At 45.1% G+C, this 22,230-nt stretch overlaps 2 protein-coding genes across 3 annotated transcripts in view; one reads left to right on the top strand and one right to left on the bottom strand.

Annotated features, from left to right (window-relative positions):
• LOC107373135 (NACHT, LRR and PYD domains-containing protein 12) overlaps nucleotides 1-10,102 on the top strand; it is a 40,196-nt gene extending 30,094 nt beyond the window's left edge. For both annotated transcript variants that reach the window (XM_070548128.1, XM_070548127.1), the window contains one exon: nucleotides 7,291-10,102. In XM_070548128.1, the coding sequence (XP_070404229.1) occupies nucleotides 7,291-7,312 (22 nt within the window). In that variant the 3' untranslated portion in view covers nucleotides 7,313-10,102. The remainder of the gene's footprint in view (nucleotides 1-7,290) is intronic.
• Nucleotides 10,103-10,247: 145 nt separating this feature from the next.
• LOC139066134 (zinc finger protein 235-like) lies at nucleotides 10,248-21,358 on the bottom strand. The gene is made up of 3 exons (XM_070548133.1): nucleotides 21,226-21,358; nucleotides 20,776-20,871; nucleotides 10,248-16,949 (listed from the first exon to the last, which is right to left on the bottom strand). The coding sequence occupies exons 2-3, from the start codon at nucleotides 20,798-20,800 to the stop codon at nucleotides 15,091-15,093; spliced, it is 1,884 nt and encodes a 627-aa protein (XP_070404234.1). The 5' UTR covers nucleotides 20,801-20,871; nucleotides 21,226-21,358; the 3' UTR covers nucleotides 10,248-15,090.
• Nucleotides 21,359-22,230: the final 872 nt, after the last annotated feature.

Genomic DNA, 22,230 nt, shown 5'->3' with positions numbered 1-22,230 from the left:
GTAACACACCAGTAGAGGTAACACACCAGTAGAGGTAACACACCTGCAGAGGTAACACACCTCTAGAGGTAACACACCTCTAGAGGTAACACACCTGCAGAGGTAACACACCTGCAGAGGTAACACCAGTAGAGGTAACACACCTGCTGAGGTAACACACCAGTAGAGGTAACACACCAGTAGAGGTAACACACCAGTAGAGGTAACTCACCTGCAGAGGTAACACACCTGCAGAGGTAACACACCTGCAGAGGTAACACACCTGCAGAGGTAACACACCTGCAGAGGTAACACACCAGTAGAGGTAACACACCAGTAGAGGTAACACACCAGTAGAGGTAACACACCAGTAGAGGTAACACACCAGTAGAGGTAACACACCAGTAGAGGTAACACACCAGTAGAGGTAACTCACCTGCAGAGGTAACACACCAGTAGAGGTAACTCACCTGCAGAGGTAACACACCTGCAGAGGTAACACCAGTAGAGGTAACACACCTGCTGAGGTAACACACCAGTAGAGGTAACACACCAGTAGAGGTAACACACCAGTAGAGGTAACACACCAGTAGAGGTAACACACCTGCAGAGGTAACACACCTCTAGAGGTAACACACCTCTAGAGGTAACACACCTGCAGAGGTAACACACCTGCAGAGGTAACACCAGTAGAGGTAACACACCTGCTGAGGTAACACACCAGTAGAGGTAACACACCAGTAGAGGTAACACACCAGTAGAGGTAACTCACCTGTAGAGGCAACACACCTTGTTACGTCCCCTCTGGTGTCTAGGAGTGGTGAGGGGAGAACACAGAGTAAAATAAAATAATGAAAAATAAAAGGAATGGACAATGATGGATGGTTTCTGTTTGTGATGGGAAAATAAGTGAATGGAAGGAGTGTAACGAAATGGTTGTTTTTCAAAAGGTTTATTTACAAAAATGGGGTAAAAGGTATTTAATAAACAAACTAAATAAACTCCCTCTGCTCAAAACAGGGAGCAGCACACCAACAACTTAAAGCGCTCTCTCTGGTGTTAACCAGAGAGAGGAGTCCAAGAAGGGAAAACACACCTATTGTAAACTAAACTGACCACTAAAGTAACAATAAGAATAAACCTAAACCATTAACAACACTGACATGACCTATAAAACAGATGCCAGAATCTCCTTAACTAAGAATCCTCTGAAACAAAACAAAGTCAAGCTAAACCGAGGATGGGGAGATTAAACAATAACAGGAGGCAAAAGCACAATTTATCTATATCCTTTAACTATATCAAAAACTATTAACTCAGGGATACTACCAGCCAACCAACATCTATATCAAAAAACTCTAGGACACTGACAACAAGCCAAAACTTACGAATGGAGATTACAGTAAAAGTTTCAGAGTCTAGGAGAGAACAAAGTTTTAACACTGAGTCTCCTCTGTAGCTGTGTCTCCCCAAATGATGAAGTTGGGAGGCTTAATGGGCTTCAGGAACGGCTGATGAGTAATTGGATGCAGCTGCTCCACAACTCTCTCTGCTGGCCTCTGGTGGTGTGTGACTGGGTTGCAGGACTTGGGGCCTGCAGCAGGAGATCTCCAGGATATCAGAGAGCAGAACCTCTGGGTTCGTCACACACCTGCAGAGGAAACACACCTAACACACCTCTAGATCAGGGGTGTCAAATATGAGGCCCGCGGGCCGGATCTGGCCCGCAAGTGGGTTAAATCCGGCCCGCGAAATGGTTGTGTAAACTTTATTTTCATACTTTACAATGTAGAGTGAAAATAAACTTATCTTTGTGAGCAAGTTTTCTCTGTAATGAGTATAACTAAAACAAAGCTGCGCTCAAGGCTCACACAAGAACTTGAATCACATCCTGAAGTTGGCCGCCACTCAGGATGTGACTTCTGATATTGATGTGCTGGTGAAACCTAAAAGATGTAAAGTAAAATGAGTCAAATATACTTTAAGTGCTGCATGAAACTGATCTAGCCATGTGATATGTAAGCTCTTTGAATTACTAAGGAATTTTTTTTTATTAGTTGATTTTTAATATTTTTCAATTTTTCAAGTACACTTCAGGTGTTGTACTATTTTGGATACACTGTCCTCAGGCTCCAGCTTTGTTTTATATTGATTGTATTAAAACAAAGAAAACAATCTGAAGTTGTTTTTAATTTACCGGTCCGGCCCACTTGGGACTAGATTTCCCTCAATGTGGCCCCTGAGCTAAAATGAGTTTGACACCCCTGCTCTAGATGTTCACACCTGCAGAGGTAACACACCTGCAGAGGAAACACACCATACCAACTTGTTTATGAAGCATCATTTATAAATAGCACGGCAGCTAAACAAAGTGCTGTACATAAAAGCCAAATGCTTGAGCATATCAGCAAAATAAAGTAAAAACATGGAAATCAGGTAAAATACATAAAGACAGCATAAATAATCCAGAATAAGAGAACAGGTAAAAGGTAACAGCACTATCCAAAGTAAAAATATTGCAATGAGTGACAAAAACCATTTGTAATGGCACAAATAAAACCAAAAAAGCTATAAGATAGTCGTCGTCATCTTCCTCGGCTTATCTGGGTCCGGGTCGCGGGGGCAGCATCCCAACCATGGTCTCAGATTTGGAGGTGCTGATCCTCATCCCAGCCGCTTCACACTCGGCCGTGAACCTACCCAGCAAGAGCTGAAGGTCAGAGCTGGATGAAGCTAGGAGGACCACATCATCCGCAAAAAGCAGAGAAGAAATTCTCCTGCCACCAAACTTAACACACTCCACACCACGGCTGTACCTAGAAATTCTGTCCATAAAGGTTATGAACAGAACCGGTGACAAAGGGCAGCCCTGGTGAAGTCCAACCCTCACTGGGAACAGGTCCGACTTACTATGTGGACCTAACTCACGCTCCTCTGGTAAAGGGACTGAATGGCCCTTAACAAAAGGCCACCCACCCCATACTCCTGGAGAGTCCCCCACAGGGTGCCCCTGGGGACACGGTCATAAGCCGTCTCCAAATCCACAAAACACATGTGGATTGGTTGGGCAAACTCCCATGCCCCCTTAATCACCCTTGCAAGGGTATAGAGCTGGTCCACAGTTCCACGGCCAGGACGAAAACCACATTGCTCCTCCTCAATCTGAGATTCAACTATCGATCGGACCCTCCTCTCCAGTACCTTGGAGTAGACCTTTCCAGGGAGGCTGAGGAGTGTAATCCCCCTATAGTTGGAACACACCCTCAGGTCACCCTTCTTAAAGATGGGGACCACCACCCCGGTCTGCCACTCCACAGGAACTGCCCCCGATGACCACGCAATGTTGCAGAGACGTGTCAACCACGACAGCCCTACAACATCCATAGACTTGAGATACCCAGGACGAATCTCATCCACCCCTGGGGCTCTGCCGCTGTATAGTTGTTTGACTACCTCAGCAACTTCTGCCCCCGAGATTGGACAGTCCACCCCCAGGTCTCCCGGCTATGGCTCCTCGAAATACGCATAGGTGGGATTGAGGAGCACCTCAAAGTATTCCTTCCACCGCCCGACTATAGACCCAGTTGATGTCAGCAGCTCCCCATCCCCACTGTAAACAGTGTGAGCGAGTTGCTGCCTCCCTCTCCTGAGGCGCCAGACAGTTTGCCAGAACCTCTTTGGCGCCGATCGATAGTCTTTCTCCATGGCCTCACCAAACTCCTCCCATGCCCGAGATTTTGCCTCGGCAACTGCCACTGCTGCACCCCGCTTGGCTATCCGGTACCTGTCTGCTGCCTCCGGAGACCCACAGACCAGCCACGCCTTGTAGGCCTCCTTCTTCAGCTTGACGGCTCCCCAAACCTCTGGTGTCCACCAGCGGGAACGGGGGTTGCCACCACGACTAGCACCGACCACCATGCGACCACAGCTACAAGATAGTGCAAGGTGTTAAAAAGTGAGCTACCGAGTCATGAAAACTAAATGAAGAAAAGTAAAACCGCTGCTGGAGTTTCGTATAAAGTGTCACAGAGAGAAGGCAATGCTGATGAAGTGTGGTTTAAGGGCAAACTTGAACCTGCTGACAGAGGGAGCCAAACGCACAGCGAGGGGTAGATTGTTCCAGAGTTTGGGGGCTGCACGAGAGAAGGCACGCTCTCCCGTGATCTGTACCGGACCTTTGGAATGACCAGCAGCTGAACGAAGGGGACGAGTTGGAACATAGGAAGACAGCAGGTCCACCAGATAGGATGGAGATGGGTAATCCAAAGCCTTGTATACATATAACAAGACTTTGAAATGAATCCTACATTTGACCAGTAACCAGTGTAAATGTGCGAGAATAGGAGTAATGTGCATGTCTCTGTCGGTGTTAGTTAAAACTCTGGCTGCAGCATTTTGAACCTTCTGTAGTCTGCTTAGGGCAGAAGCTTTAATCCCAATTAGGACAGAATTTGCGTAATCCAGACGGGAAGTAATGAAAGCGTGAATGACTGACTCAAGATGTGGATGTTTGAGGATTCATTGAAGGTATCACACTGAAGACATGTGATGCGGTGGAGTTGGAAAAAGCAGGAACTGACAGTGACATTGACTTGTGATGTCGTTGAGAGGTCAGAGTCCAGTTTCACACCGAGGCTAGTGGCAGTGTTACACCTGGAACACACCAACTGCGAAGCGCCGTGAAGTGGATCGCTCACCAAATTTGTGCGCTGTCCACTCCTCCCCTGTTCACATCAGGCAAGAATCGTCGATGAGCGCTTCTGCTCATGCCTACTGTTTTCCAACCCACCCCCACACCCTTGCTCTTTGTGTGTGTGTGTGTGTGTAAAATTTTCCATCCAGTGAATGGGGAGATTACAGAGTGAAAAGTAATGGAGTAGCAAAAGTCCACGAAAAAACGCCGCACAAGTGGTACTCTAAAAATTTTGACAAGGTTGGCAGGTCTGCATTCAGTTGGTTGTGAAAGGGGGCTATTTTTAGATGGGCACATTAGCTGGTTAAGCTAGTGGGAGCTTGCGCCATGGGGAAGTGCAAGTTTAATGGTAACTGGATGGCTAATCAGGCAATAGCTGGAAATTATAGCTTAAATTTAATTTGGAAAAATAGCTTAAATTTGGTCAAAGTGGCCTTAAAAAAGGTCTTAAAAAGTCTTAAATTTGGCTCCCTTAAACCTGCAGATACCCTGTTAAACATCCTTAAAGTTCAAATGTTCAGACGCAGAACACAAAGCGCTGTAAAAAAAAACAATCATGCAAAATGGAGCTAAAAACTAGTAAAAGGTGAACTGTTACTGCACTGATTTTTGCTGATATTGGTTTGAAACTGGCTTTCTGTGGTGTCGCGTGTACAAGAGCAGTGGGTGGAATTGTTCCGTTTCCAGGAACAGACAGACAGGAAGCCAGTGCAGGGAGAACAGAACTGGACTGATGTGGTCCTGTTTCCTGGTCCCAGTCAGGAACCTGGCTGCGCTGTTCTGCACAACCTGTAGGCGACGCAATGATGACTGACCCAGTCATACATATAGTTGCAGTAATCAAGCATAGAAATGACAAAAGCACGGAGTACCCACTCCAGGTGGGCTCTTGACAGCATACGCTTGATTTTTGCAAGGCGTCTCAGATGAAAGAAACTGGACCGGATCACAGAGTTGATGTGAGCATCAAATTTAGGTCCAGTGCCAATTTTCACCCTCAGACTGGTGACAACTGGTTTTGAGTATGGAGAAAGAGGGCCAAGATCAACATAACACCCACATTCCTGCTGTTGGGTTGAAAAACAATGAGCTCTGTCTTTCCCTCATTCAGATGCAGATAGTTGGCCATTAGCCAAGACTTCACCTCGTTAAGACAGGACACAAAGGACTGGATAGAGAGACCTTTCTCTTGACACAATGGAGAGTAAATCTGGCAATCGTTTTGTTTTTCGTATTCCGGCGACTATAAATTCAGATAAAATATTTGAGTTGTACTCAAGTAGGCAATAACAGAGAATAAACAACAGCAGAGGACCAAAGTCCACCTCAGAAGCCACAAACTCTAAGCTGGTAGGAGTCACGGGTGTTGTACGTGTTTTAGGATGGAAAGAGGATGTGAACATAGTTAGCAAGCTGTCACCACGGCCAGTGAGCCTGGGCTCGTTCTAAACCTGACAGTCTAAGGAACAGAGCTCTGACAGTGCAGCTGACTCACCAGGAAGAACCAAAAGTATCATGCTGAAAAAAAAAATCCCTTAAAATGGCGGTTTTGTTCCGAATTGACCGGATGTTGAGGAGAGCAACCCTGAAGAGCTGTGAAAGACCGGAATCAGGTGACTAGGGTGACTGGGCCACTTGGGCCACCGTAGGATAGCAGATGTTAGCTTGGTTCACACCCACAAAATCCACGGGTTGGTGGGGGACGTATTCCGGCGACTAGATTCCCCATAGTATCTGTGGCAGAGTGATGGAATGCAAAAGGTCCGATGATTTACGTGTAGCAACTCCGGTGGCAGGTGAGGGTTACATCCGCACAAGAAGCCGGAGGAGTTTCTGAGCGGCACTATGGAACCCTGCGTTTTCCAAGTCTGCGGCATCTCCTAGGTAACCATGGCTTGTTGGTTAAGGCCGGAAGCCTGGATCTGGCCGGGTAATGGTGGCCGGAAGCCTGGAGTCAGAAACGATAAGCAGACTTGTGAAGGCGTTGGGTAAGGTACTCTGATCATGGACCGGCTGGAATCTTCAGGCTCCACCTTGGAATCACAGAATCTGATGGCCGCAGAATACGGTACAATAATGCTTGTGACACACGAGCAGTTTCCAGAACCAACTCCAAAGCAAACCTCTTCCCCTACCTAGGAAACACCATGCCATGCGGAGAGAGCGAAGCTGCAGAGCTGGGACCGCCATAAACAGCAGATTAGAGCGCAGTCTTAGATTAGAACAGCGGTGATAGGCAAATCCAAGATTATACCGAAGTTCAATGAGGGTGAAACGATCATAGCGAATAGTTGAGCTACAATCCACCAAAGAGCAACACAGAACCAAAATAAGCAAAAACAACAGTTGGGGAAGCAGACGGCAGGCCGAGAACGCCGGCGCCATCTTGGCTTTCACACTAGAACTAAAGACTGGAGACACCGGCTTTGGTCCTACTGTGTGTGTAACAAACCTGCAGAGGAAACACACCTGATGCTAAAAGTCTCTGCAGGTGTGTGAGCTCCACTCCAACACGCTAACATGAAGCTGCTGCTTATGGAGGATGTGCTGCATCATTGACTGAAGCTGATGGAGAGTGTGGAAACAGGAAGTCACCTCCTCTCTTCTTCTCTCTACAGGTGGGAGGATGATGACCTTTAACCCTTTGACCAGGAGAGAAGATGAGCCGAGTCCTGATGGTCCTCAGAGGCTGAAGCAGCAGTTTGTGTTAAAAGAGACTCAGACTGGAGCATGATGATGAATGTTTTATTTTTCTGGATTTTAGAGCAACATCTTCTGCTTCTGTGTTTTTATCCCTGGGAGAAAACTTTAAATGATCAATAATTTAAATGTAAAACTTGAACAACAACAATAAGAGCAGCTCCATGGGAGCTTTGTTTGTTTAATGCTACTTACAATCATTATATTGTAGTGAAATGCTTCATTAATTTGTGCTGAATAACTGAAGTGAAATGAGTGTTATGTTACGTCCTCTAAGACTGCCATGTGTTCAACATGTTTAGACGACAGGTCCTCACACCTGCACTCACACATAACAAGTACAGCTAAGTTAAACCCTGACACACACAGTATTAACCCAGTCAGGACATCCTGTATCAAAGACGGTGTGTTTCTGAGTTGTCTTGGTAAAACATCTCCAAACTAGTCAGCCTCTGATTGGCTGTGCAAATAGTAACAGCTAAACCTTAAAACTAGAGCATTCTGAGAGATTCGACAGTTCTAGAGAATCGCTCAGTCCAGCCATCTGTAGCAAAACCTGTTTAACCGTCAAAGATTTTGACACGTCGTCAAAACCTTCTTGCACCTGCAAAGCTGATGAGCAAACAGCTCCTGCATAAACAAAGCTGATACTGTTAGACTCCTTAAGAGTCTGCCAGATGCACGGTTCCATCCTGACTGTTGTGACCAGAGGTGAAAAGTAACGAATTACATTTACTCACGTTACTGTAATTGAGTAGCTTTTGTGTATATTTCTACTTTTTAAGTTGTTTTTAAAAGCTGTACTTTTACTTTTACTTAAGTTTTTTAAAAAGAATTGTAATTCGCTACATTTTAAATCATATCTGTTACTGAGTAAAAATAAATTGTTGACATAATAAATTAAAAATATTGCGTGTAGCAGCATCGGAACAGAAAGAGACACCTGCATGAGCACCGTGTCTAAACCGTGGGGGGTGTGGGTGTACACTTTTGCTCAAAAACATCAGTCCCTGTGATCCACTCGCTGTTTACCTCCTCTCCTGGGTTGAACATGCACCTTCGTGCACCGGTGTTACGTCATCAGTATTCTGCTCGGTTCGGTTACCAGACTCAGTTCCGTGTTTGAAAAGTGTTACCTACCGCTCAGCACGGAAGCGGCAAAATAACGTTTAGCGCTTGTGGATTTCCAGCGCTTTGCTGATAAAACAGAAGACCTGCAGGCCTCTGTGAGTTAAAACATCCTGATACTGTTCAGGTGTAAACATTGTGCTCCATCCCTGTGTTTGAACTCAGAAGATGCTTCTTGATGCCACAGATATGTGATGATTTAGCTTGTTTCTTTATTTTACTCCAGAATACGAGATTAAAGTATTACTAAAGCAGTTCAGTGTAGTGAAATTAGTCATGACGTGTGTGTGTGTGTGTGTGTGTGTGTGTGTGTGTGTGTGTGCACACAGGAGCGTGTTGTAAACTGGTGTTGTGGTTTTGCACTGATGTAACCATCTTTACACTAACAAAAATGTAACTAAGTAACTTTTACTTTGAGTACATTTTATTTACGATAATTTTTACTTTTACTTGAGTAAAAATGTAGGCAAGTGCTTTTACTTGTACTTGAGTAAAAAATTATCAAAGTATTGGTACTCGTACTTGAGTAGGAAATTGTAGTACTCTTTCCACCTCTGGTAAACATGAACTTCAAATTCATGCATTTATCTCCTCTTGTAACACTTTAACATGTTTTAAAAGGCTTATATCATGATAAGTTACACCTCCCAGACCAAAGATAGGTCCAATATAAGATAAAACATTATCATTAACAATGCAGAGACGTCATTATTTATGAAATATGTCATTTTCCTCATGCAGTCCTACATTTGTAACACACACACACACACCTTTAACCAAATAATCAGCTGATTTCACTAATGTAGGTTTTAACTCCGCGTTTCTTCCATGGATGAAGATGGAGAAATCCAATCTCCTCATTCTGTTCCCAAAGGGAAATTTTCAGTTCGGATGGATGAACCGAACCGCTCAGCTACTGAAGTAACTAGATTAAAGCGCGATAAATGTTTAAAAAAATGATTCAAGAAAGTTCTAAACTGCATTCGGCCACCACTGCCTTTCTTCTTGTTTCTACTCCAAACATTAGTGCTGAACTAAAGGCTTATTAGCCTCACCCCACTGAAGAGTTAGCTTAGGTTTGTCGGTGATGACGTTTATGATGAAACTGATTGGATGAACAGAATTAGAATAGACGTCATTGAACCCAAAGTGGGAGTACAATTTTTACTCATGACAAAATGGCTTGAGGTGATCAGTAAACAGTGTAAGGTTACTTGTATGCTCCACCATGGACGTAATTTTTTTTGGGGGGGGGGGGGACAGGGGGCACATGTCCCCCCCACTTTTTCCAAAGTCATGTTTTGACCCCTGCATGTTTTACCATCCAAAAACAATATTACGCTATATTAAATTGACACTGGTTGAGCTCTAGGACCAAGCGGAAAACAACCGTTTGTGTTGAAGCCTGTTTCCCATTAGAGCATACTGTAAAGACCCCCCGTGTCCCCCCCACTTCTAAAGTGAAAATTACGTCCATGTGCTCCACAGAAACACACTCAGCTGAAAATTTGTGTTGTTGGACATTCTCAGTTATATGGCTTTTTGTCACTCTGCACCAGGAAATGGCTGCAGGAAGTGAAACAGAAGGCAAAAAAAAAAAACTTCTGTTTTGTATGCAGGACGATATCAGTTGTTAATAGGAAGTCTTAAATCCATTTAAAAGCTTTTGAAGAATTTTTTAAGACCCCGCGAATAACCTGAAATAGCCAAAAATATGAGTCTATCCTGAATGAGAACAGTCACACTGTTGAAATGTTAGAACTCTATGTAAATGAGGTTTATTGAGCAGACATTCATTAAGTAAAACTGAATCACCTACATCCTGCAGTGACGAGGGACAAATATAACATGTGTAGCTTTGCACCAACTGGGTCTTTATATTATTCACACATGAAAACAGGTCAAGGGTGAAAAGGGTGAGCGTAGAAAACCTTCAGGAGAGTCTGGGGACATGTCAGCAGTGACCCGGTGCACTTTGAGGAAAAGAGAATCAAGCAAAGTTACAGGCCAGTATGGACGTATAATAAAGCATAGTCACATTAGAAGGAATAAGACCAATCTTTAATGACTTCTTGACACGTGACGAAACGGGCCCTCAACCCCTGCATCTGGCTAGAGGGCAAGTAGATGGCACACCCCGATTGATTTATTATGGTAAATGGCCTGTATTTGATATAGCGCCTTCTAGAGTCCTGGAACCCCCCAAGGCGCTTTACAACACAATCAGTCATTCACCCATAAATTCACACCCTGGTGGGGATGAGCTACGATGTAGCCACAGCTGCCCTGGGGTGCACTGACAGAGGCAAGGCTGCTGAGTACTGGCGCCACCAGTCCCTCCGACCACCACCAGCAGGCAACGTGGGTTAAGTGTCTTGCCCAAGGACACAACGACAGCGACAGACTGAGCGGGGCTCGAACCTGCAACCATCCGATTACGGGGCGAGCACTTAACTCCTGTGCCACCGTCGCCCATTATCATTGTCTGTGGTGAATAAATTAAGCTAAATAGCAACTAAATAAAATCTTTTAGCATAATTAACAGATGCAGTGCTGTAGGCTGCACTCAAGGGTTTACACTGCACAACAGTGGTGAGCAACCCCAGTCCTTGAGCCCCACTGTTGCTGCATGTTTTCTACGTGTCCCTGCTCCGACACACCTGATTCTATATCAAGTTCTTATTTTAACACAGAGCAGCAAAGTGTTTCCCTTTTACTAACAAGTTTGTGCTCCTCCTGAGAACAGGCCCACGCTGAAGCATGTTTTACCACACGACTGCAAGGTAATTTGTGCCCAACACAAAAGTAACATGAGGTGATCTGATTGTCACACAATAACAGTACAGCGAAGCAATGATGAAGCTGAAAAATCTGCTCAGTTGGTGGCTCTTTTTCAGTCTCTTAACTTTGAAATGGTTCCAGACAGCAAGAAGAAAGCTCTAGAGCAGTGGAACTCAATAAGCGGCCCACTGGTTCCTCTTTGTGGCCCCCCGAACCAGGCACCTTGACATTGAGAAACACCCGGTCTCAATTTGCAGAACACGTGAAAGGTAATGGATAAGCAGGTCTGTCCTTTACAAATCCTGGAACCACTGGCGAAACGATTCATGAGACCTTTTGCAACCTACTTATTTATGCACCACATTAATGCACCCCACAAAGCACAAACTACTAGTAGAAGACAAATATTTCACTATTTAACAGCAGGCTATATATGCCACACTAATCTCTCGCTCTGTTTATAAGCTTCAAAAAAGAAATCTAAAGACAACAGCTTTAACTGCAACTCATCAATGTGTAGTGATGAGCGACACATACGATCCTGTAGGTCTACAGGGATTTTGTGAAATAATTACAGCTTGAGGGGCACAACATTGGTGTGGCAGTCCAGAAAGAAGTGGCCCATGAGCCGGATTGTGTGTAATGACACGTGAGTGTGTGTGTGTCTGCTCTGTCTTCTTAATCCCCAGTGAGTCGTGGAGGATGGCTGCTTATACTGAGCCAGGATCCTCTGGAGGTTTCTTCCTGTTAAAAGAGCGTTTTCCTGTCCACTGTCGCTAAATGCTTGCTTAGTAAGAGGATTGCTGTAAAGACTCTGACACTAGTCAGTGACTCGATGTAACTTGCTGGGTTCCTTATAAAGGAAACTTTTTACTGACTGGCTTAATGAACAGAACCGTATTGGAATGTTTACTATGTGAAGGTCCTTCAGATGACTCGTCGTGATTTGGCGCTATTGACCCTTTGCACCGATGTCACCTAATCACGTGGATCTACCATATTGGTTGGCAAAAAAATGTAAACAGTGAGCAACAGAAGTACTAAACAAAGGGAAAAATTGAGCCTGAAATTGATTTGTGATTTTTAGCATTCCTTCTACTAGTTCAAGTCCATGTTCAGTTATCAGAAGAAGTAGCGTACCTAGGTGGGGATCATAGAGAGAGTCTTATTAACTAGCTTACAAATGTTAGCTTAAGTTCTCGCTGCGGCTGGTCACCGATGTACACAAGTTGCCGACTTTGCCTAAATTCACCCTGGTAGCTTTAAAAGATATGTTATAAACATTGTTTCACTTTACACTGAAGCTGATTTAACACGTAATCATACATTGGAGCAATAATAATGGAATTATTTATCTCGCATTTCACTACAGTGGACAGTACTGCACGTCCTCCGAGGTGAAAAATCCATCCATCCATCAATTTTCTTCTGCTTATTCAGAGTCAGGTCGTGGGGGCAGCAGACTAAGTCGACAGGCCCAGACTTCCCTCTCCCCAGCCACTTGGACCAGCTCTTCCGGGGGAATCCCAAGGCCTTCCCTGGTTAGGTGAGAAACATAGTCCTTTTAACATGTCCTGGGTCTCCCTTTAGGCCTCCTCCCAGTTGGAGGTGCCGAGAAAACCTCACCAGGGAGGCATCCTGACCAGATGCTCGAGCCACCTCAACTGGCTCCTCTCGAGGATGACTGAGATTCTCACCCCATCTCTAAGGGAGAGCCCAGCCACTCGGCGGAGAAAACTCATTTTGGCCACTTCTATCTGTGATCTCATTCTTTCAGTCACTACCCAAAGGTCATGACCATAGGTGAGGGTAGGAACGTAGATCGACCCGTAAATTGAGAGCTTCGCCTTCTGGCTCAGCTCACTCTTCACCACGAGTGATCGGTACAACACCCACATCACTGCAGACGCAGCACCAATCCGCCTATCGATCTTGCACTCCATCTTTCCCTTACTCATGAACAAGACCCTGAGATACTTAAACTCCTCCACTTGAGGCAGGACCTCATCCCTGACCTGGAGAAGGCATTCTACCCTTTTCCAAATCAAGACCATGGTCTCGGATTTAGAGGAGCAGATTCTCATCCCAGCTGCTTCACACTCACCTGCAAACTGCTCCAGCGAAAGCTGAAGATCACGTTCTGATGAAGCCAACAGGACCACATCATCTGCAAAAAACAGAGACCTGATCCTCAGGCCACCAAAATGGATGCCCTCCACACCTTGGCTGCGCCTAGAAATCCTGTCCATAAAGGTTATAAACAGAATTGGTGACAAAGGGCAGCCTTGGCGGAGTCCAACTCTCACTGGGAACAAGCCCGACTTACTGCCGGCAATGTGAACCAAGCTCCGACACTGGCCATACAGGGACCTAACAGCCCGTATCAGAGGGCCTGGTACCCCATACGTAGACTGGTTGGGCAAATTCCCACGTACCCTCCAGGATTCCCCTAAGGGTATAGAGCTAGTCCAGTGTTCCACGGCCAGAACGAAAACCACATTGCTCCTCCTGAATCTGAGGTTCAACAATATGACGGACCCTCCTCTTCAGAACCCCTGAATAGACCTTACCAGGAAGGCTCAGGAGTGTGATCCCCCTGTAGTTGGAACACACACCCCGGTCTGCAGTGGGACTGCCCCCGATGTCCACAGTGATACTGCATAGTATGCGGCTGGCATACTAGCTGCGTCAGCCAACACAGCCCCACAACATCCAGAGCCTTAAGGAACTCCGGGCGGATCTCATCCACCCCTGGAGCCTTGCCACAGAGGAGCTTTCTAACCACCTCAGTGACCTCAGCACCAGAGATTTGAGAGCCCAACTCAAAGTCCCCAGACTCTGCTTCCTCACTGGAAGACGTGTCGGTGGGATTGAGGAAGTCATCGAAGTATTCTGCCCACCGATCCACAACGTCCTGAGTAGAGGTCAGCAGCACACCGTCCCCACTATAAATAGTGCTGTTAGCGCACTGCTTTCCCTCCTGAGGTGCCGGATGGTGGACCAGAATCTCCTCGAAGCCGTACGGAAGTCTTGTTTTATTGTCTCACCAAACTCCTCCCACGCCTGGGTTTTTGCCTCGGCGGCCACCCGAGCCGCATTCCGCTTGGACTGCCGGTACCCGTCAGCTGCCTCTGGAGTCCCACAAGCTAAAAATACTGGATAGGACTCTTTCTTCAGCTCGACAGCATCCCTAAGCGCTGGTGTCCACCAGCGGGGTCGGGGGTTGCCACCACGACAGGCACCGACAATCCTGCGACCATAGCTCCGGTCGGCCACCTCAACAATGGAGGCACGGAATAGGGTCCGTTCAGACTCAATGTCCCCCGCCTCCCCTGGAACAATTTGGAAGTTCCGTCGGAACAATTATTGCAAAATATTATCTTGCATTTCACTACAATGGACGGTACAGCGCGTCCTCGGTGGTGAAACATCCATCCATCCATCGAATGGGATTATCAACATAAACACATCACAATTATCCCCGTCTGTCTTCCTCATGAAATATATTAACGTTAATCTTACCCGTTATGTTTGCTGCAAATACAAAGGTACTTTGAGGGCAGCTAGTCCGTTTGATTGATCGCTGCAGTTTATATCTGTCCTCAATGTCCGAAGTTATTTGAAGAAGAACGGTCTTTCTGCCATCCACTATGTCAAAGGAGGGGTCCCATGAGTGGCGTAACATCATGAACAAAGGGTCAGTATAAATAAACTGAATTGAATTGCATAAGGACCTGATCTAGACGTAAGGACAGCCAGCAGGGGTCAAAGAAAACCTCTACAAAGGTCCATTTTTGGTTCTTTTGAAGTTAAATTGGTTCTTTCAGTCCTGAATGGATACTTATGTGGCTGTTTAAACTTGATTTATGACTAAATGCTTGTCTGCAAATCTCACACGCATAAGGTTTCTCTCCTGTGTGGACTCTCATGTGTCTGTTTAAACTTGGCTTATGACTAAACATTTGTTCACAGAGCTCACAGGAATAAGGTTTCTGCCCTGTGTGGACTCTCATGTGACTCTTTATATCGGTCTTTTGTCTAAATTTTCGTCCACAGAGCTCACAAGCATAGGGCTTCTCTCCTGTGTGGACTCTTACGTGTCTGCTTAAATGTGCCTTTTGTCTAAATCTTTTTCCGCAGAGCTCACAAGCATAAGGCTTCTGTCCTGTGTGGGCTTTTATGTGATCTTTTAAATTTGACTTATGACCAAATCTTTTTTCACAGAGCTCACAAGCAAAGGGCTTCTGTCCTGTGTGGACTATCATGTGACTCTTTAAATGTATATTTTGTCTAAATGTTTGTCCACAGATCTCACAAGCATAAGACTTCTGCCCTGTGTGGAGTCCTAAGTGACCTTTTAAACTTGACTTATGACCAAATCTTTTTCCACAGAACTCACAGGCATACGGCTTCTGTCCTGTGTGGACTCTCATGTGAACTTGTAAATTTGACTTACGATCAAACCTTTTCTCACAGAGCTCACAGGAATAAGGCTTCTGTCCAGTGTGAACTCTCATGTGACTGTTTAAACTAGCGTTTTGGCTAAATCTTTGTCCACAAAACTCACAGGAAAAAAGTTTCTGTTCTTTGTGGACTCTCTTGAGTTTCTTTAAAGTTGACTTAAGACTAAAACTTTGTCCCCAGAGCACACGAGCAAGACGCTTCTGTCCTGTGTGGACTTTCATGTGACAGTTTAAATGTGTCTTTTGGCTAAACCTTTGTCCACACAGCTCACAGGCAAAAGGCTTATGTCCTGTGTGGACTGTCATGTGACTGTTTAAATGTGTCTTTCGGCTAAATCTTTGTCCACAGAGCTCACAGGAAAATGGTTTCTGTCCTGTGTGAATGCTCATGTGACTACTTAAATTAGACTTTCGGCTGAATCTTAGTTCACAGAGTTCACAGGCAAAAGGCTTCATTCCTGTGTGGACACTTGCATGCCTGTTTAAATTTGATTTCGTACTAAATCTTTTTCCACAGTTGTCACAACTAAATGATTTTACTTCTGTCTGGACTTTCCTACATGGATCAACATGTTGCTTCCCTCCAACAGGTTTTGTATCAACCAAAATGCCCGAAGACCTCGTTGAATGACTTGTCACTCTCACATGTTTCTGGAGAGACCGCTTATGGAGAAATAGTTCACCACACTCAGAGCAGCTAAAGGATTTGTTGACAGCCCTAACATCTGACACAGAGGGCCTGGTCTCATTCCAGTCCTTGTCTCCATCTCCAGGCTCAGAGTCTGACAGCTCAGAGTCTAAAATAGCATCCACATCCTCTTCATCATCTCCACTAACTTCAGTCTCTGAAGAGTCAGATGTCTGTTTATTAGGGTTGACATCTGGGTTCCTGGTAGTTTGTGCTCCTCCACTATTTTCTGTTGTCATCAAGTCACCTGAGCTGCTGGTTAGAAAATCTATCTCTTGTGTTTGCTGCTGATGAAGCTGTGAGAACAGATGATGCTCTTCATCATCCTCACTCTTCATAGAAACTGCAGTGAATGGAAACCTGGCAGCATCAGTCTCCTTCAATGGGAGCTGCTCTTCCTCCAGGCTGGTCCTGATTTCCTCCGCTTCCTCCTTTATATGGAGGTGTTCTGGGTCCTGATCCACAGCAGCACTCCATTCTTCAGGATCTTCTTTAACCAGCACCACCAGTTGAACATCTGCAAGAAACAAGAAAAGACACAATATGAGTTATTAACCGATGTACCACATAAGTGTAATTTATAGAGGGAGAAGTTAACGCTGGTGTGCCTTTTGCTTCTGCTGTCCGACAAACTTTTGAAACTTTTTAAAATGTTTTTACCATTTTTTACTGTTTGTGCAACGCTGGATGCTGTGATTAACCAGTTTTTGTAAGGACTTTATGTTGACACTTGATGCACGCGCTGGCATCTGTGGTCAGATTCAGTTTGTCTGTGGCTGACTCTGGGTTCTGGGCGGATTCTTACCTGGACCGCTTGTTCTCCCGTCCCTGAGGAATGATGTGGATTTTCCAAACAACGTGTTGGCTTGTAGTCGACTGGCCCCTTCTATCCCTCGTCCACCTGCAAGCAGGCGTTCTCCTGCAGTACTCAGCTGCCGAACTTCTAAAACTCCGGCACCACATCCACACTCTGCATCCACCGCCTGGTTACAACATGCCTCCCATCATTGCATTTCGGCCCCGTCAAATATATATCCATCATTGATCATGCCAAGGATCATCTCACTGCAATGATTCTGACTCCATAAAGCCAGCTCCCGTAAAGTCAACCAGAATACCAACCTCAATGCCCACACCAGCCTGCCTAGATCTGCTGTCTCCTCCACCAAAAACACGTCCACTGCTGTCAGCTTTGTTCTCATCATCTGCTCTCTCAGCAGCAAAGGCCATCTCATCAAGAGACCTAATCCTGGACCACAATCTCGCATTTTTATTTCTGGTTGAAAGTTGGTAGCAGTCAAATTGGTTTATTCCGTGTTCAAAAGTCTCTCAAACACATTAAAACAATGCAAACACAATAGTGAATACACTAACGTGGACAAGATGCGTGATTGCAATGGTGGCAGGATGCCTCAGAATTACGCTACGCTCTTTGTTGTCCTGGCGGGGAATTGTTTTGCAACAAGCCCCAGCTGACGGAGAAGTCTGAAAGCAAAATGTCTGACAATGAGTGTGTGTCTCTCCCTCGAGAAGCCAACAGGGAAGTATAAATTGGGCTTTAGGTTAGGGTTAGTTTCAGATCAAAGAAGGGGAAGCCTCCGTGTCCAACGTCTGTTATAATGCATCATGTGCTAGCTTTAGGGTTCTATATAGAGCTCATTTTTCACAATCTCGTCTCTCAAAAATCTGCATGTGGTGTGAGAGTTTTCAAGCCACTCCATGCGACCTGAGTCTCAGGTTCTACTCATGTCCATACTCCGTGGCTTCTGGAGCCGGTACTCAGCCCTCACTTCTGGGGCTCTCGAGACCCGGGTCAGCATAAACCACTTCCTAGCTGTATTGGGGCTTCCAGTGGATACCGTCCTGTTACAGCTTCATCGGCCCACCTCTATGCCCCATGAGGACTAGGCTGGAGATCAGCAAGGACTCCTCCGATTAGCTAGAAGGAATTCATTTAGGACAAAGACCTGGGAGTGTTTGTGATAAAGGCCATGGAGGGCAAAGGTGAAAGAAAAAATTTGTGGTTGAACCTGTTTAAATTTTTTTCTTTCTTTTAAGGGAGGAAGGGTTACAGCTGTTTCCGTTTGTCTCAGGCCCTGTCCACACGTAGCCGGGGATCTGCCAAAACGTAGATATTGTTCTACGTTTTGGCCTGTCATCCACACGAAAACGGAGTTTTTTCACACGAAAACGGATCTTTTTAAAAACTCCGGCCAAAGTGAAGATCTGCGTTTTTTCCGTTTTGGGTGTCTGCGTGTGGACAGACAAAACCGGAGTTTTAAGGTCTGCAACGTCACTTTCTGCGACAAAAAAATGCTGACATCACGTGTGCGACCTGTGTTTACACTAGCCGACAGCATGGATGCCCTCAGAGCTGCGCTCTGTCACTACCCGATCCATAAACTGTCCAAGCGCTTTTTGCTTGTTTTTGCAAGCGGAATTACATCTCCTTGCGGAAGACCACAGACGAAGGACGAGGTTAAGAACGGGGGGAGTACTGCCGCCTACAGGTCTGGCATGTCCTTAACGTATTTATCCGGGTACGTGTGGACAGTTTTCTTTAAAACGAGGTGGTGTGGATACAAGTTTTTGGAGGGGCGGATATTCGTTTTTAAAAACCCCGGCTACGTGTGGACTAGGCCTCAGATATCTGACGCTGTTGAGGACAGTCGGTGCTTTGCCTCCTCCTCCTCCTACCTGCACAGCTGCACTCACCTGGGCTGATCACCTCCTGAGCAACATAAAAGGGAGCTGCCAGGAGGGAGAGACTGGATCTGTGCCAGTTCTCTCATGTGCGCCATTTGTTTGCATTTTAATGGCTTTTAAATGAGTTTTAGTTCTTTAAGCTTAGTGAAGCTTAAGAGCTTTTAGGTTTTTAACAGACGAGGGACCAGAGTGCTGGTTACCTCTTGGCTCCCAAACTTGTGTGTAAGTCAGTGGACTTTAATTGTGAATGTTTGGGAGCATTCGGATGTCTGTTTTAAACGTTAACCCTTGGCCATTTTAACGGCGTTTTAAGTACTTTTAGATGTGGAGCTTTTTGTCTTTTGAAAATCCTTTTATTAAAATAATTTACAATTTTAACACCTGAAACACATGCCTCTGTGTTACCCCCTGTCCTTCTTATCCGCCGATAGAGGACGTAACGCGTCCTAACTACTTACCCCTACTGCACACGGGAAGAATCAGCGGCGCGGAAAGGTTTGCTAGCGACGATCGCTGCACTCCAGTGCACACCGGGGGGAGTCTCAGCCACAAAGCGGCTTCTATGCCGTGCTCTTTGCTCGACTCGCGGGATCACGAAATCCCTCGAGTTTATGCCGTCTGCCATTAACCCAAAAAGAAGCAACTCATGTTTGATATCGCTGTTTGATGTTGTGGCTTTTCAGTATGCACCGACAGAGCAGCAACCCCAAACACTGACAGAGCAACTGTACAGCAACAACTGGTAAAAAAAAACCCTGGAGCTGCCCATGGTAACAGGTGATGACCCCTTCATTTTATATCATTTATTTATTTTATTAAGACTTAATTGAACCAGGTGCGTTTTTAGACGACATATTCTCCTTTACGAGCTGGCCAGGAGGCTGGAGCCCAAAATGAGAAAACATGTAATAACAGAAAAGCACTAAAACAATTATGAACATAAAGACTCGTTACACACAGTGTATTCTGAGTAATGACCACAGTGTTACATTATTACCAGAGGTGTGGACTCGAGTCAGACTTGAGTCATTGTTTTAATGACTTCTGACTTGATAAAACCTATAAAGACTTAAGACTTGACTCTGACTTGAACGCCAATGACTTGCGACTTGAATCGGCTTGCATCTGTTGACTTGATGATGACTTGAGCATATCTGATATTTTAGCACAAAAGTGGCACGACATGGACAAAAATCCTAAATCATTCTTGGTTCTGGGTTTGATCTTGTTCTGCTAAATGCAGCAGCACTTTGTTTAGAATCAGTTGCAGTTTCAGCTTGTTTGAGCAAATAAATGACGCTTTATGTCTGGAATTTATTATCATTGTCATTAAATAGAAGTTGCACAGATGACTTGATTATGACTTGAAAATTCAAAGTTAAAGACTTGGACGGCTTTGACTTAACTGGAAAGACTTGTGACCTACTTGTAACTCGCAAAGCAGTGACTTGGTCACACCTCTGATTATTACTGTAGAGCCGTCAGCTTTAATTGTGCTGATTGATCAATAGGTTCATCTGTTAATGCAGCTTTTTCTGCTGGGACTCGTTAAAACACACACACACACACACACACACACACACACACACACACACACACACACACACACACACACACACACACACACACACACACACCTGTATTGATCCTGTCCAGATCCATGTGGAGCAAACACGATGACTCAGCCACAGCTGACCGATCCTCAGGTGTTATTTAGCATGTTTAGCTAACAGCTGCAATAGAAACAAAGCAGGAGAGCTGATGAAGATGCTGCTTCAGAACAACACATGACATTAATGACTTCAGCTGAGGACAGATCCAGTCCATGCAGAAAACAAGCAGCTGCTGCAGCTTTACCATAACACCAGACTAGCTTTGAAAAGTTCCACAGATATTATTGGAGTATTTTATTAGGAGGCGCGTCCGAAGCAGAGGACGGATGGGTTTGTAGCTGGTAGACTACCTTACTACGGTACCAGAGAGGTTTCTTGTGTCTCAACTTCAGACTAACGTTTAAAGCAGCTTTTTGTTACACTCACGTCGTCTGTAAAACCAAAAATATACATTTAAATCCGACCAGAACGTACCAGTAGCTTCCTCTCCAGGCCCGGTGCAGAACGAAAGTTGCGCATGCGCACTTTTCAGGGGCGGTCCTAGCCCCCTTGGTGCCTTGGACCATATATATGTATATAAACACACACGTTTATATACATATATATGCCTTGGACGAATACTCTCTCTACCCCCGGTCACCCGGCCACTCACACATACAAAAATCCACCCTACCCCACCACAAGTGCAAGACTGGATGGTGAGCCTGGGTAATTCCTTTGTAAGTGTGCTATTCTCCGTACAGACAGCAGATGGTGCAGGAAGCAACTTTGTTCACAAAACTAGGGTGACCATATTTCCATTAAAAAAAATAAATGAAAAGAGGACAGAGGATCTGTGCCTACTGATGATGCCACAACGTGGCAACGCCCCACAAACTATGTTGGGACCCATTTTTTTCTGGGGTTCTGTCAAAACACCTGGCTTAGAAGTCAAATTAATATGACATTCTACAAGATGGCTCTAAAAACAATTCATACATAAAAATTCAGCTAATTTATTGCAAAATATTATTTTTCTACTGCTTTAGTGCTGCAACAACATATGAATAAGACATTTTTATACCTCGCATTTTACCACAGCATTGTTAAAGCTTTCGGTGCACAGATTAATAGGAATGTGTTGTGTCAGCTGACCGGATCACGGACTTCATGGAAACTTTGAGAGAATCTGCAGATAATGGCTTTCAAAAGGTTTTTGTTACTGACAGATTTTTGCAAGTTTACAAAAGAAACAGATGAGACAGCATGTCCGAATATTTTGTTTTTAGTCAGACGATTTAAAAACATGTTTAATGCCGGAGATGTTTTTACAAACACTGTATAATTAATACTTCTGGACAGGGTATGAATCACACAGAGGTTTCTGGGGAGCCCAATAACAGGGCTGGGTGGGTGAGGTTCTGTTTTGCTTTGGACCCCAAATTTCCTTGAAACGGCCCTGGGTGTTACACTGAGCTTTGAAGGTGATCTGAATTACTT

This window comes from Nothobranchius furzeri, chromosome 2 (genome assembly GCF_043380555.1).
Source record: "Nothobranchius furzeri strain GRZ-AD chromosome 2, NfurGRZ-RIMD1, whole genome shotgun sequence".
Classification (NCBI taxonomy): domain Eukaryota; kingdom Metazoa; phylum Chordata; class Actinopteri; order Cyprinodontiformes; family Nothobranchiidae; genus Nothobranchius; species Nothobranchius furzeri.
The sequence above is the reverse complement of the archived record's forward strand: the minus strand, read 5'-3'. Positions and strand labels throughout refer to the sequence as shown.